Source organism: Mobula hypostoma, chromosome 14, assembly GCF_963921235.1.
Source record: "Mobula hypostoma chromosome 14, sMobHyp1.1, whole genome shotgun sequence".
Classification (NCBI taxonomy): Eukaryota; Metazoa; Chordata; class Chondrichthyes; order Myliobatiformes; family Myliobatidae; genus Mobula; species Mobula hypostoma.
Window position 1 is genome coordinate 2,942,463 of NC_086110.1, and position 12,892 is coordinate 2,955,354.

The 12,892-nt window shown below is 43.7% G+C and overlaps 1 protein-coding gene across 1 annotated transcript in view; it reads right to left on the minus strand.

The window, feature by feature from the left end:
* hydin (HYDIN axonemal central pair apparatus protein) overlaps window positions 1–12,892 on the minus strand; it is a 977,428-nt gene that overhangs the window by 314,220 nt on the left and 650,316 nt on the right. The window contains exon 45 of the mRNA XM_063066586.1: window positions 4,050–4,212. Within this exon, the coding sequence (XP_062922656.1) occupies window positions 4,050–4,212 (163 nt within the window). The remainder of the gene's footprint in view (window positions 1–4,049; window positions 4,213–12,892) is intronic.

Sequence of the window (12,892 nt, forward strand, 5' to 3'; positions counted from 1 at the left end):
GGATATTTAAGAGTGTCAGGGAAATTGAGTATATGCAGTGAAAATTACAACTGAGAAGGTGCTCGGGAAGCTTAGTTTTCTGAGGAATCTCCTGGAACTGATTAAATGCACCCTCGGGTTCTGAAAAAAGTAGTTGAAGAGATTGCAGAGGCATTAACAATGATCTTTCAAGAATCGATATATTCTGGCATTGTACCGGATGACTGGAAAATTGCAGTTGTTACTGCGCTATTTAAGAAGGGTGGGAGGCAACTGTAGACCTGTTAGCCTGACATCAGTGGTTGGGAAGTTTTTGAAATTGATTGTTAGAGATGAGATTACAGAGTACCTGGAGGCACATGACAAGACAGGCCAAAGCCAGCATGGTTTCCTAAAAGGAAAATCTTGCCTGACAAGCAGGGTAGACAAAGGAGATGTAGTAGATGTGGTGTACTTGGATTTTCAGAAGGCCTTTGACAAGGTGTCACACATGAGGCTGCTTAGCAAGATAAGAGCCCATGGAATTACAGGGGAGTTACGAGTATGGGTGGAGCATTGGCTGATCAACAGAAAACAGAGAGTGGGAATAAAGGGAACCTATTCTGGCTGGCTGCTGGTTACTAGTGGAGCTCCACAGGGGTCGTTGTTGGGATTGCTGCATTTTATGATGCATGTCAATGATTTGGACTACGGGATTAATGGATTTGTGGTTAAATTTGCAATGATACAAAGATAGGTGGAGGAATGGGTAGTGTTGAGGAAACAGAGAGCCTGCAGAGAGACTTAGATAGTTTAGGGGAATGGGCAAAGAAGTAGCAGGCGAAATACAACGTTGGAAGGTGTATGGTCATGCACTTTGGTGGAAGAAATAAACTAGCAGACTATTATTTAGATGGGGAGAGAATTCAAAATGCAGAGATGCAAAGGGACTAAAGGTTAACCTCCAGGTTGAGTCGGTGGTGAAAAAGGCGAATGCAATGTTGGCATTCATTTCTAGAGGTATAGAATATAACAGCAGGGATGTGATGTTGAGGCTCTTTATGGCACTTGTGAGACCACACTTGGAGTATTGTACGCAGTTTTGGCCTCCTTATTTTAGAAAGGATATATTGACATTGGAGAGGGTTCAGAGAAGATTCACGAGAATGATTCCAGGAAGGAAAGGGTTACCATATGAGGAACGTCTGGCAGCTCTTGGGCTGTATTCACATCACATACTGGTGATAATAATTCTGATTCTGAGTTCAGGAGAATGGTGGGGGAGGGAGGTATCTCAGAAACATTCCGACTATTAAAAGGCCTAAACAGGTTAGATATGGCAAAGTTATTTCCCATGGTAGGGGAGTCTAGGACAAGAGGGCATGACTTCAGGATTGAAGGACGTCTATTTAGAACAGAGATGTGGAGAAATCACTTTAGTCAGTGGATGGTAAATCTGTGGAATTTGTTGCCACAAGCGGCTGTGGAGGTAAAGTCATTGGGTGCATTTAAGGCAGAGATAGATTCTTGATTAGTTGGGGCATCAAAGGGTATGGGAAGAAGGCAGAGGAGTGGGGATGACTGGAAGAATTGGGTCAGCCCATGATTGAATGGCAGAGCAAATTCAATGGGCTGAATGGCCTACTTCTGCTCCTATATCTTATGGTCTTATGGAAATTCTCATTTGGTTGTTAAAAGCTTCCCAATATTCTAAATTACCAATAATCTTTCCTCTTTTATATGCCTTCTCTTTGCCTTTTATGTTGGCTTTGACTTCTGTCATCCACAATAATGTCATCCTGCATTCAGAATACTTCTTACGCTTTGGGAAACATATATATCTAGCACCTTATTAATTGCTCCCAGAAATTCCAGCCAGTGCTGATCTGCCATCATCCCTGCTAGTGTTCCTTTCCAATCAATTTTGGCTAGCTCCTCTCTCATGCCTCTAATTCCCTTTACTCCACACTAATACTGATATGTCTGACTAGTTTCTCCTCAAATTGCAGGGTGAATTCTATCATATTATGATCACTGACCCCTAAGGATTCCTTTACCTTAAGCTCTCTAATCAATTCTGGTTCATTGCACAACCAATCCAGGATAGCTGATTCTTCATTGGGCTCAACCATGTGCTGCTCTACAAAGTCATCTCATGGGCATTCCAAAAAAAATCCTCCTCTTGGGATCCAGCACCAACCTGATTTTCTCAACCTACCTGCATATTGAAAACCCCAAGACTTTCAAAACATTGCCCTTCTTTACATTCCATTGTAATTTGTAGACCACATTTTTACTGCCATTTGGTCTGTGTATAACTCATCAGTGTCTCTTCACCTTTACAGTTCCTTAGCTCTACCAAAACAATTCAACACTTCCATTCCTATGTCACCTCTTTCTCACGATTTGATTTCATTTTTCACTAACAGAGCCACACCACCCCTTCTGCCTTCCTGCCCGTCCCTTAGACACAATGTGTATCCTTGGACACTAAGCTCTCAGCTATAATTTTCTTTCAGCATGATTCAGTGATGCCTGCAACATCATACATCACAATCTGCAAATGTGCTGCAAGTTCATCTGCCTTATTCCGTATACTGTGTGAATTCAAAGACACCTGCAGTCCTGCATTCACCCTTTTTGATTTTGTCCATCATTGTAACTCATCCTATTGACTGCAATTTCACCCTAACATCAGCATCTCCTTGCTAGCAGTTTTACACACTGCCTCTGTTTGTAAACCAACCATCTCATTCTCAGCCCTATCACTCTGCTTCCCATCACCCTGTCAAATTAGTTTAAACCTTCCTGACCAGCTCTATCAAACTTGCCCACAAGGATACTGGTCCCCCTTGAGTTCAGGTTGTTGGCCAGAAAGAACTACAACCTAGAAATCAGGGAATTCAAATGAATCAAGGATAGTGGAAGTAAACAAACCAGTTGTCTTTGTTCTTGAAGGAGATGGAGGCTGCCATTTTGTGAAGCTGCTCTGCAACGTCCATCTTATGATCTGTTTGAGAACTGAATTTTGTTCTGAAGTAATCCAATTAGAACACAAGGAGTTTCTGCTAAACCTGAGATCATTCTCAGACTAGCTATGTATTGTGCACAATGGCAGGTTTGCAGAAGTAATCTTGTTATCTCAGCCCAGTGTCTGTGTGACCTGGTTCGACTAGTTTGAGCGAAAGTCACCTAAGGCATGAAGTTGTGTGGTCCTTGGATCAGAGCCAATAAGCACATCAGTCACATGACCCAGAGCCAATAACACTGAAATGCAATGTTTGGACTGGTACGGAATGAGTATAAAAGCAGACACTTCAACTGCAAATGTAGCGATAACTCTCCAAACACCAGAGACTCACCATCACATTTGTGGAGGACTCCACGGATACGTGGAGATTCAAAACAGGACTACAATGAATACATGGCCAGTAGAGACCCCTTTTACTGGTGTTACCTTTACTAATCTTTGACTGTTCATGGAGGGTCAGGAAAACTTAGTAGGTGTGTACACAGAGATTCGGATTTGCAAATTCACATATTCTTCCATTAAGATAATAAAGGTACTTGTCGGTAATCACAAATTTTCTCTCTGCCTAACTGATCATTATTACTAAGGGTTAGATCCTTGTAACAAGGTGCAAACCCAGATTAACAGGCATGTCTGGCTGTGCTACACAAGAGCCACTCTGAGGAGGGAAGTAGCACCTTTGAAGTGCAATATTCAACCATAAGGTACTGGAAAAATTGCATGAATATGATGGTAAGTATAAGCTATTTATACTTTAAAGGAGGTGCAACTATTGCCACATTATGGGTTTGTTCCTGTCAATTGCAGAGGAGAGAAGTGGAAGAGAAAGGGGAGAGGCCATGTTGAATGATCCCCATTGAATCAACCATACTAACTCCATCTGAATCGGAAGCAATGGTCCACCTCTGGCTGATTACCACGGAGAGGAGGTTCAATATCCTCTCCTTCATCCTGAATCTTTGTCTCAGTATTAAAAGATCAATGGCATCTAGAGCTCAGATTAAGATAATAAAAGCATGTCATATTGTTTTGTTTAGCTCCGATCAGCCTGCTGCCCTACCATCTTTGTGCTCATCTGCAATTTCTTTGTGTCTTCCTTGATGTTCACTTCCTTTCTTCCCTTCTTGGACTTTTTCTTCAGTTCTTCTTCCTCCCGCAGCCTCTCCATTTCCTCTTTCTCTTTCTGCTTCATAAGCTGTCGCTCCTGAATCTTATTCAAAACCCTGGACACAGAAACATTGTTACTAGGCAGAACAATTCATTGCAGACATCACTGACAAGGAAAGCTATTGAGCTCAAGGGTGAAACAGATAAAATATCAGCCAGTAAAATATTTAGTGACCTGTTACATACCAGAAACATAAGTCCATAAGACATGGGTGCAGAATCAGGCCATTTGGACCACCGTACCTGCTCTGCCATTTGATCATGGCTGGTTCATTTCCCTCTCAACCCCATTCTCCCTCTTCTCCCAGGAACATTTCATGTCTAGACTTATCAAGGATCTATCAGCCCTCTTCTTAGATACATGCAATAACTTGGCCTCCATAGCTACATGTAGAAACGAATTCCACAGATTCACCACTCTCTGGCTAAAGAAATCCCTACTCACCGTTGTTCTAAATGAACATCTCTCTATTCTGAGGCTGTGTCTCTGATCCTAAGCTCCCCCACTGTAAGAAACATCCTCTCCACATCCACTCTAACTAGGTCATCCAACATTTGGTAGGTTGGAATGAGATTTCCCCCTCATTCTTCTGAATTCCAGCAAGTACAAGCCCAGAGTTATCATATGATAAGCCTTTCAAACTTGAAATAATTTTCATGAACCTCTCCAATGTCACCACATCCTATCTTAGATAAGGGGCCCAAAACTGCTCTCAATACACACAGAAAGTTTTCACTAATGTCTTCCTTATAAAACCTCAGAATTGTATCCTTGTTTTTATATTCTAGTCCCCTCAAAATAAGTGCTAACATCACATTTGCCTTCCTCACCACTGACTCAACCTGCAAGTTAAACTTTAGGAAAACTTGAATGAGGACTTGCACCTCAGATTTTTGTAATTTCTCTCTTTTTAGTGAATAGTCTATGCTTTTATCCCTTCTACCTAAGTGCATGACCATACACTTCTCAACACTGTATTCCATTTGCCACTTCTTTGCCCAATTTCCTAATCTGTCTAAATCGTTCAGCAGCCTGTTTCCTCAACAATACCTGCCCCTCCAACTATCTTGATATTGTCTGCAAAACTTGGCCACAAAGCATAGAAAAAGAAAAATCATAGACATACAACGTAAAAAGAAGCAGTCCCAACACCAACCCATGCGGAACACCACTCATCACTGGCAACTAACCAGAAGAGTCTCTCTTTATTCCCACTTTGTCTCCTGCCAATCAGCCAAAGCTCTATCCATGCTAGTATCTTTCCTGTAATACCATGGGCACATATCATGCTAGTAGCCTCATGTGTTTCACCTTGACAAAGGCCTTTTAAAAATCCAAATACACATCATCCATCAATTCTCCTTTGTCTAGCTTGTTTATTTCCTCAAAGAATTCCAACAGATTTTTCAGGCAAGATTCTTCCTGAAGGAAACCATGATGACTTTGGCCCATTTTTCATGTGCCTCCAAGTACCCCAAAACCTCATCCTTAACCATCAACTCCAACATCTTTCCAACTTGATGTCAAGCTAGCTGGTCTATAATTTCCTTTCTTCTGCTTTCCTCCCTTCTTGAAGAGTGGAGTGACTTCTGCAATCTTCTTGTCCTCCAGAAACATGCCAGAATCCAGTGACTCTTGAAAGATCATTACTAATGCCTCCAAAATCTCTTCAGCTACCTTTTCCAAAACCCTCGAGTGTAGTCATCTGGTCCAGGTGGCCTATCTACTTTCAGACATTTCAGCTTCCCAAGCACCTTCTCCCTAGTAATAGCAACTTCTGCCCCCTGACAATCTTGAACTGCCGGCATAATACTAATGTCTTCTACAGTGAAGACTGATGCAAAATACTTACTCAATTTATCCACCATTTCCTGGTCCTCCATTACTACCCCTCTAGCATCATTTTCCAGCAGTCCAATATCTACTCGGCTGTCTTTTACTCTTTATATATCTGAAAACACCTTTGATATTATTGGCTAGCTTACCTTCATATTTCACCTTTTGTTCCTTATGGTTTTCCTTAGTTAGCATCTGTTGGTTTTTAAAAGCTTCCCAATCGTCTAACTTCCCAGTAATATTTGCTCTATTATATGCCCTCTGATTGGCATTTATGTTGACTTTGACTTCCCTTGTCAGCCACGGTTGTGTCATCCTGCTTTTAGAATAATTCTTCATCTTCGGGATATATCTATGTATTCTGAATTGCTCCTATAAACTCCAGCTATTGTCATTCTACCTGCTAGTGTCCCTTTCCAATCAACACATGGTCTGTACATACCGGCTGTAAGGAGAAAAAGACAAAACAGCACTTCTTTCACTTCAGACGGTTGAAGAAATTTGGTATGGACCCCCAAATCCTAAGAACTTTCTGTAGGGGCACGATTGAGAGCATCCTGACTGGCTGCATCACTGCCTGGTATGGGAACTGTACTTCCCTCAATCGCAGGACTCTGCAGAGAGTGGTGCGGACAGCCCTGTACATCTGTAGATGTGAACTTCCTACTATTCAGGATATTTACAAAGATAGGTGTGCAAAATGGGCCCAAAGGATTATTGGGGACCCGAGTCAATCAAACCTCAAATGGTTCCAGCTGCTACCATAAGGGAAACGGTAGCACAGCATAAAAGCTGGGACCAGCAGGTTCCGGGACAGCTTCTTCCACTAGGCCATCAGACTGATTAATTCATGCTGACACAATTGTATTTCTATGTTATATTGACTGTCCTGTTGTACATAATATTTATTATAAATGACTATAAATTACACATTACACATTTAGACAGAGTCATAACGTAAAGATTTTTACTCCTACTGTATATGAAGGCTAAAGTCAATTCAATTCAATTGGCTAGCTCCTTTCTCATGACTCTGTAGTTCCCTAGACTCCACTATAATACTGATACATTTGACTTTAGCATGTCCCTCTCAAATTGCAGGATGAATCCAATCATATCATGATCACTGCCTCCTAAAGATAACTTTACCTTTAGCTCCCTAATTAAAGCAGTTTTATTACACAATCCAGAATAGTTGACCCCCTAGTTGGCTCAACCATATGCTGCTCTAAAAAGCCATCTCATAGGCATTCTACACATCTCCCCTCTTGCGATCCAAAGTCAGAAGCAACCAGATTTTCCAAATCGGCATATTGAAATCTACAATGAGTATTGTAACATTGCACTTTGGACATGTATTTTCTATTTTCTGTTGTAATTTGTAGCCTACATCCTGGCTATTTGGAGGCTCGTACATACAGAACTCCCATCAGTGTCCTTTTACCCTTGCAGTTCCTTAACCATCCTCATACCAATTCTACATCTTCCAATCCTATGTCACCTCTTTCTAAGGATTTGATTTCATTTTTTAAACCAACAGAGCCATTCCAGCCCTCCGCCGACCTGTCTGTCCTTCTGATGTGTATTCTTGGATGTGAAGCTCCCAACTATAAGTTTCTTTCAGCCATGAGTCAGTAACATCCACAACGTAATACCTGTCAATCTCCAACTGTGCTACAAGACTATATAATTTATTCCATATACTGCGTGCATTCAAATACAAGACTGCATTCACAAACGAGAAAATCTGCAGATTCTGGAAATCCAAGCAACACATACAAAATAATGGAGCAACTCAGCAGGCCAGGCAGCATCTTTGGAAAAGAGTAAACAGTTGGCGTTTTGGGTCGAGACCCTTCATCAGGACTGGGAAAAAAGATGAGAAATCAGAATAAGGAGGTGGGGGAGGGGAGGAAGAAGTACAAGGTAGAAGGTGGTAGGGGGTGAAGTAAAGAGCAGGGAAGTCGATTGGCAAAAGAGATAAAGGCTGCAGAAAGGGGAATCTGATAGAAGAGGACAGAGGCCATGGAAGAAAGAAAAGGGGGAGGAGGAAGGAGCACCAGAGGGAGGTGATGAGCACGTAAGGAGATGAGGTGAGAGAGGAAAATGGGAATGGGGAATAGTGAAATGGGAGGGGGCAATTACCAGAAGATCGAGAAATCAATGTTCATGTCATCAGGTTGGAGGTAACCCACATGGAATATAAGGTGTTATTCCTCCAACCCGAGTGTGGCCTCATCACAGCAGTAGAGTAGGCCATGGACTAACATGTCAGAATGGGAATGGGAAGTAAAATTAAAATGGGTGGCCACTGGGAGATCCGGTTTTTTTCTGGCGGATGGAGTGTAAGTGCTTGGGGTAGAGGTCTCCTAATCTACGTCAGGTCTCACCGATATACAGGAGGCCATACCAGGAACCCATGAAGGGATTTTCAATTTGCGAATGATTGTGGAACGAGGTCTAGAAAATAAAAGACATTTACATGTGCTTCCTGGATTACGAAAAAGCTTTTGACTGAGTCAATCATGAATAGCTGGTCAATTGCCTGAACTCATTGGGGCTGGAAGGGAAAGATGTTCGACTGATTGTGAGTCTGTACTGGCATCAGAAGGCAGTAATAAGAACTAATGGTGGGGATTCACCGGACGTTGAGATCCAATAAGGGGTTCGCCAGGGCTGCATTATCTCCCCTTTATTATTGAAAATTTACTCAGAGGTAATCTTCAGGGTACTGAACGATGAAGCTGGTGTCCAAATTGGTGGAGTGACGGTGAACAGCTTGAGGTATGCAAATGATTCAGTGTTGTTTGCAGAGACTGAGGACGAGTTACTCAGAATAGTCGATAAGATAAATGCTGAAGGTGAACGATTTGGAATGAAAATAAACGTTGCAAAGACGAAGATGATGGTAGTCTCACGGAAGAAAGAAGTCCCCAAAAATCTGTATCAAAATTAACAGCGTAGGCATAGAGCAAGTCAAGAAGTTTGTGTACTTGGGACAGATGGTCAGAGAGGATGGGAAATGTGATACAGAAATTAGACGAAGAATTGAGATTGCAAGATCAGCGTTCTGGAGCCTGAGTGACGTGCTGTGTGGCAAGAGGTTGGACTTTGGGCTGCGTTATAGAATTGGAGATGCTACGTCTGGAGCAGTCTGTTGTATGGAGTCAAATCATGGACCTTACGCAAGTAAGTGCAACAACGACTGGAGGCATTTGAAATGTGGTGTTTAAGGAGAATGCAGAAAATTAGATGGGTGATGAAGGTCAGTAATATGGAAGTGTTGAAGAGAGCAAGGAGAGAACAGGAGTTGCTGAAGAATGTGCAGAAAAGGAAGCTGGAATATGCCGGGCACTTGTTAAGAGGTGGCGGGCTGCAGAAATTGTTATTGGAAGGGATGATAGAAGGAAAGAGGGAAAGAGGAAGGCAGCGAACCACTTGGTACGATAATGTGAGGCAATGGACTGGGTTGAGTTATGCTGAGGCCAGAAAAAGAGCGCAAGATGGAAGAAGATGGAGGTGCATAGCCGCCAACCCTGGATTCGGGACGGCACCCACTGACTGACTGACAAGGAAACACCAGACACAGTAGATGACTGCAACAGACTCACTGGTGAAGTGTGCCTCAGGTGCAAGGACTGTTTGAGGCCCTGAAAGGTCGAGAGGAAGGAAGTGTTCGAGTAGGTGTGGCACATGTTCCGCTGCAAGGATGAGCACCAGGAGGGAGATCAGTGGATCAGTGGGGAGGGACAATGAACAAGGAAGTTACATAGGGAGTGATCACTGTGGAAAGTAGAAAGTGGGGGGGGGGGAGGAAAAGATGTGCTTAGTGGTAGGATCCCATTGGAGATGGCAGAAGTTACGAAGAATTATGTGCTGGACATATAGGCTGATTGGGATAGTAGGCAAAGACAAGGGGAACCCTATCCCTGGTGGGGTGGCGGGGGGATGGGGTAAGGGCAGGCGTGTGCGAAATGGAAGAGATGCGGGTGATAATGGAGGAAGGAAAGTTGCTTTCTCTGAAGACCTCTCCTTAGTTCTGGAATGAAAAGCCTCATCTTGAGAGCAGATATAGTGGATACAGAGGAAATGAGAAAAGGGGATGGCATTTTTACAAGTAACAAGGGCGGAAGAGTTATAGACCAGGGAGTTGTGTCAACACTGTATTCGTCACTTTTTGATTTTGTTCCCCTGTTATACTGCAACTCATTCCACTGACTGCAGTTTTGCCCCGTCATATGCCTGTCCTTTCTGATAGTCCCATTACACACTGCCTTTGCTGGTATACTACTGCCCCATTCTCAGCCCTATCACTCAATTTCCCATCCCCCTGCTAAATTAGTTTAAACCCTCCTCAACAGTTATCACAAAACTGTCCACAAGGATATTGCCCCCCTCCCCCCTCAGGTTCAGGTGTAATCAGTCTCTTTTGTACAGGTTCTACCGCAGAAATTTGAAAGCCTATGCCCTGCACCACACCTCTATCACCTCCCCAGTTTCCTGTATGTGCTGAAGGTCATCAATTTGCAGCTCCAGTTCCTTAACATTTTCTCTGAGGAGCTGCAGTTCATTGCATCTGTTGTAGATGTCATTATCCAGGAGGCTGGAGGTCTCCTTGAATTCCCACATCTAACACAAAAAACACAACACTGGAGTCATTCTCAATGCTGTAACTATGTATTAACAGACCAAGTATGAAAAATGAAGAAGAAACTTACAAGCTATGTACCTTGCCCAACCCTGTTCTTGCCAAAGTCTCCCTCCTCTAACGCTGGACGACTCACACAATGGCTGTTCCAATAATGGCTACTCTGCTTGTCCTTGCTTTATTTTCACTTGCCCTTGCTAACGAATCACTATTTGATTGGGCTGCCGGAAAACACTGAAAGCCCATGAACCCTGCCCTTTAAATCTCACTCACGGACCTATGATCTGCCTCATCCCTCACTCTCAACTCAATTCGGCCACTGAAAGCCTGCAAATGCTCCTTTTCACAATTCACTCACAGACCTGAGACTTGCTTCCTCTCTCCCTCCCGATTCAATTGGGCCGCCAATTAAACCAGAAGTGAGACAGGAAGCAACTCACAAAATATGCAGTTTTCTTTGATAAACTACCACATGGCAGTTGACAAAAAAAATTACTTCCTTGAACCAGATGCAACAAGTCATTGGAAATCCACTTCTTTCTCTAGCCAGTGTCCAAGGACCAAAGGAAGAGCTAGGAACCAGTCCACACCTTTGGTCTTTCAGTCTCAGTGACACAACGACTCACCTACATCCCAACTCTATTTGTCAACTTTGGGTACTAAAATCCTTGCTCGACTGTTTCCAAGGTGAGCATTACAGACATACTTTTAGTGGAAAAGAGGTCCCTTTCTGGCAATATGATGGGATTTTGTTCTAGACTTCCCCACTAGATGAAATAGTTTATATTTACCCCAAATCTCCTTTAATCGTGACAGGCATGTATAGGGTAAATAATCAGAGTCCCATGAAAGGGGTGTGTAAAACTATAAGGCATAGATTAAAGGCAAGACGACGGAGTTTTAAAGAAGACCAGAGGGAAAGATATTTCCACACAGGAAGTTGCTGTTATTTGGAATGACTAGCAGAAATGGTGGGGGCCAGGGACAGGAACATTTAGACTCATAGTCATACAGGCCATTTGGCCCAACTCATCCATGCTTATTATGGTGTTTATCTGAGCTAATTTTATCTGGCAGCATTTACCTCATTTGTCTCTAAACCACTGTATACAGCAGGCAGCTGAGTGAGAGGGTAGCAGAGTGAGAGGGCTTTGGCGAAGAATGGTCAAGGCGAAGAACTGATTTGCGGAGATTCACATATAGTAGTCTATGACTTCCCCGGCAGGATCTTCCCTTTCTCCCGTGGTCCTCTTCCACTAACATCGATCGCTCTGTCATGGCAGGTGAGTTCAGACCCGTGCCGTGCTCCTCCTGTGACATGTGGGAACTCAGGAAGGCTGACAGTGTCCCCGAAGACTACGTGTGCAGGAAGTGTGTCCAGCTGCAGCTCCTGATAGACCGCATGGCAGCACTGGAGCTGTGCGTGGACTCACTTTGGAGCATCCGAGATGCTGAGAGTGTTGTGGATAGCACACTTAGTGAGCTGGTCACACCACAGTTTAAGGTTCTGAGGGAATGGGTAACCAACAGGAAGAGTAGTAGCAGGAAGGTAGCTCAGGAGTCTCCTGCGGTCATCTCACTCCAAAACAGATACAGTATACCACTTTGTAGTCTGTTGGGGGAGATGGCTCATCAGGTGAAGGCAGCAGTAGCCAGGATCATGGCACCATGGGTGGCTCTGCTGTGCACGAGGGCAAGAAAAAGAGTGGCGGAGCTGTTGTGGTAGGGGATTCCATGGTAAGGGGAATAGACAGGAGTTCTGTGGCCACAAACGGGACTCCAGTATGGTGTGTTGCCTCCCGGGTGCAAGGGTCAGAGATGTCTTGGAGAGGCTGCAGGGCATTCTGAAAGGGGAGGGTGAGCAGCCAGCTGTCGTGGTGCATGTAGGTACTAACGATATAGGAGGAAAGTGGGATGAGGTCCTACTAGCTGAATTTAGGGAGCTAGCAGGTAAATTAAAGAGTAGGACCTCGAAGGTAATCATCTCAGGATTATGACCGGTGCCACGTGCTAGCCAGCGTTGGAATAGCAGGATAGCTAGAATGAATATGTGGCTTGAGTGGTGGGGCAGGAGGGAGGGTTTCAGATTCTTGGGGCATTGGAACCACTTCTGGGGGAGGTGGGACCGGTACCGTCCGGATGGACTACATCTGGGCAGGGCCAGGATCAATGTCCTAGGGAGATCATTTGCTAGTGCTTTTGGGGAGGCTTTAAACTAATATGGCAGGGGGATGGGAATCCACACAGAAAA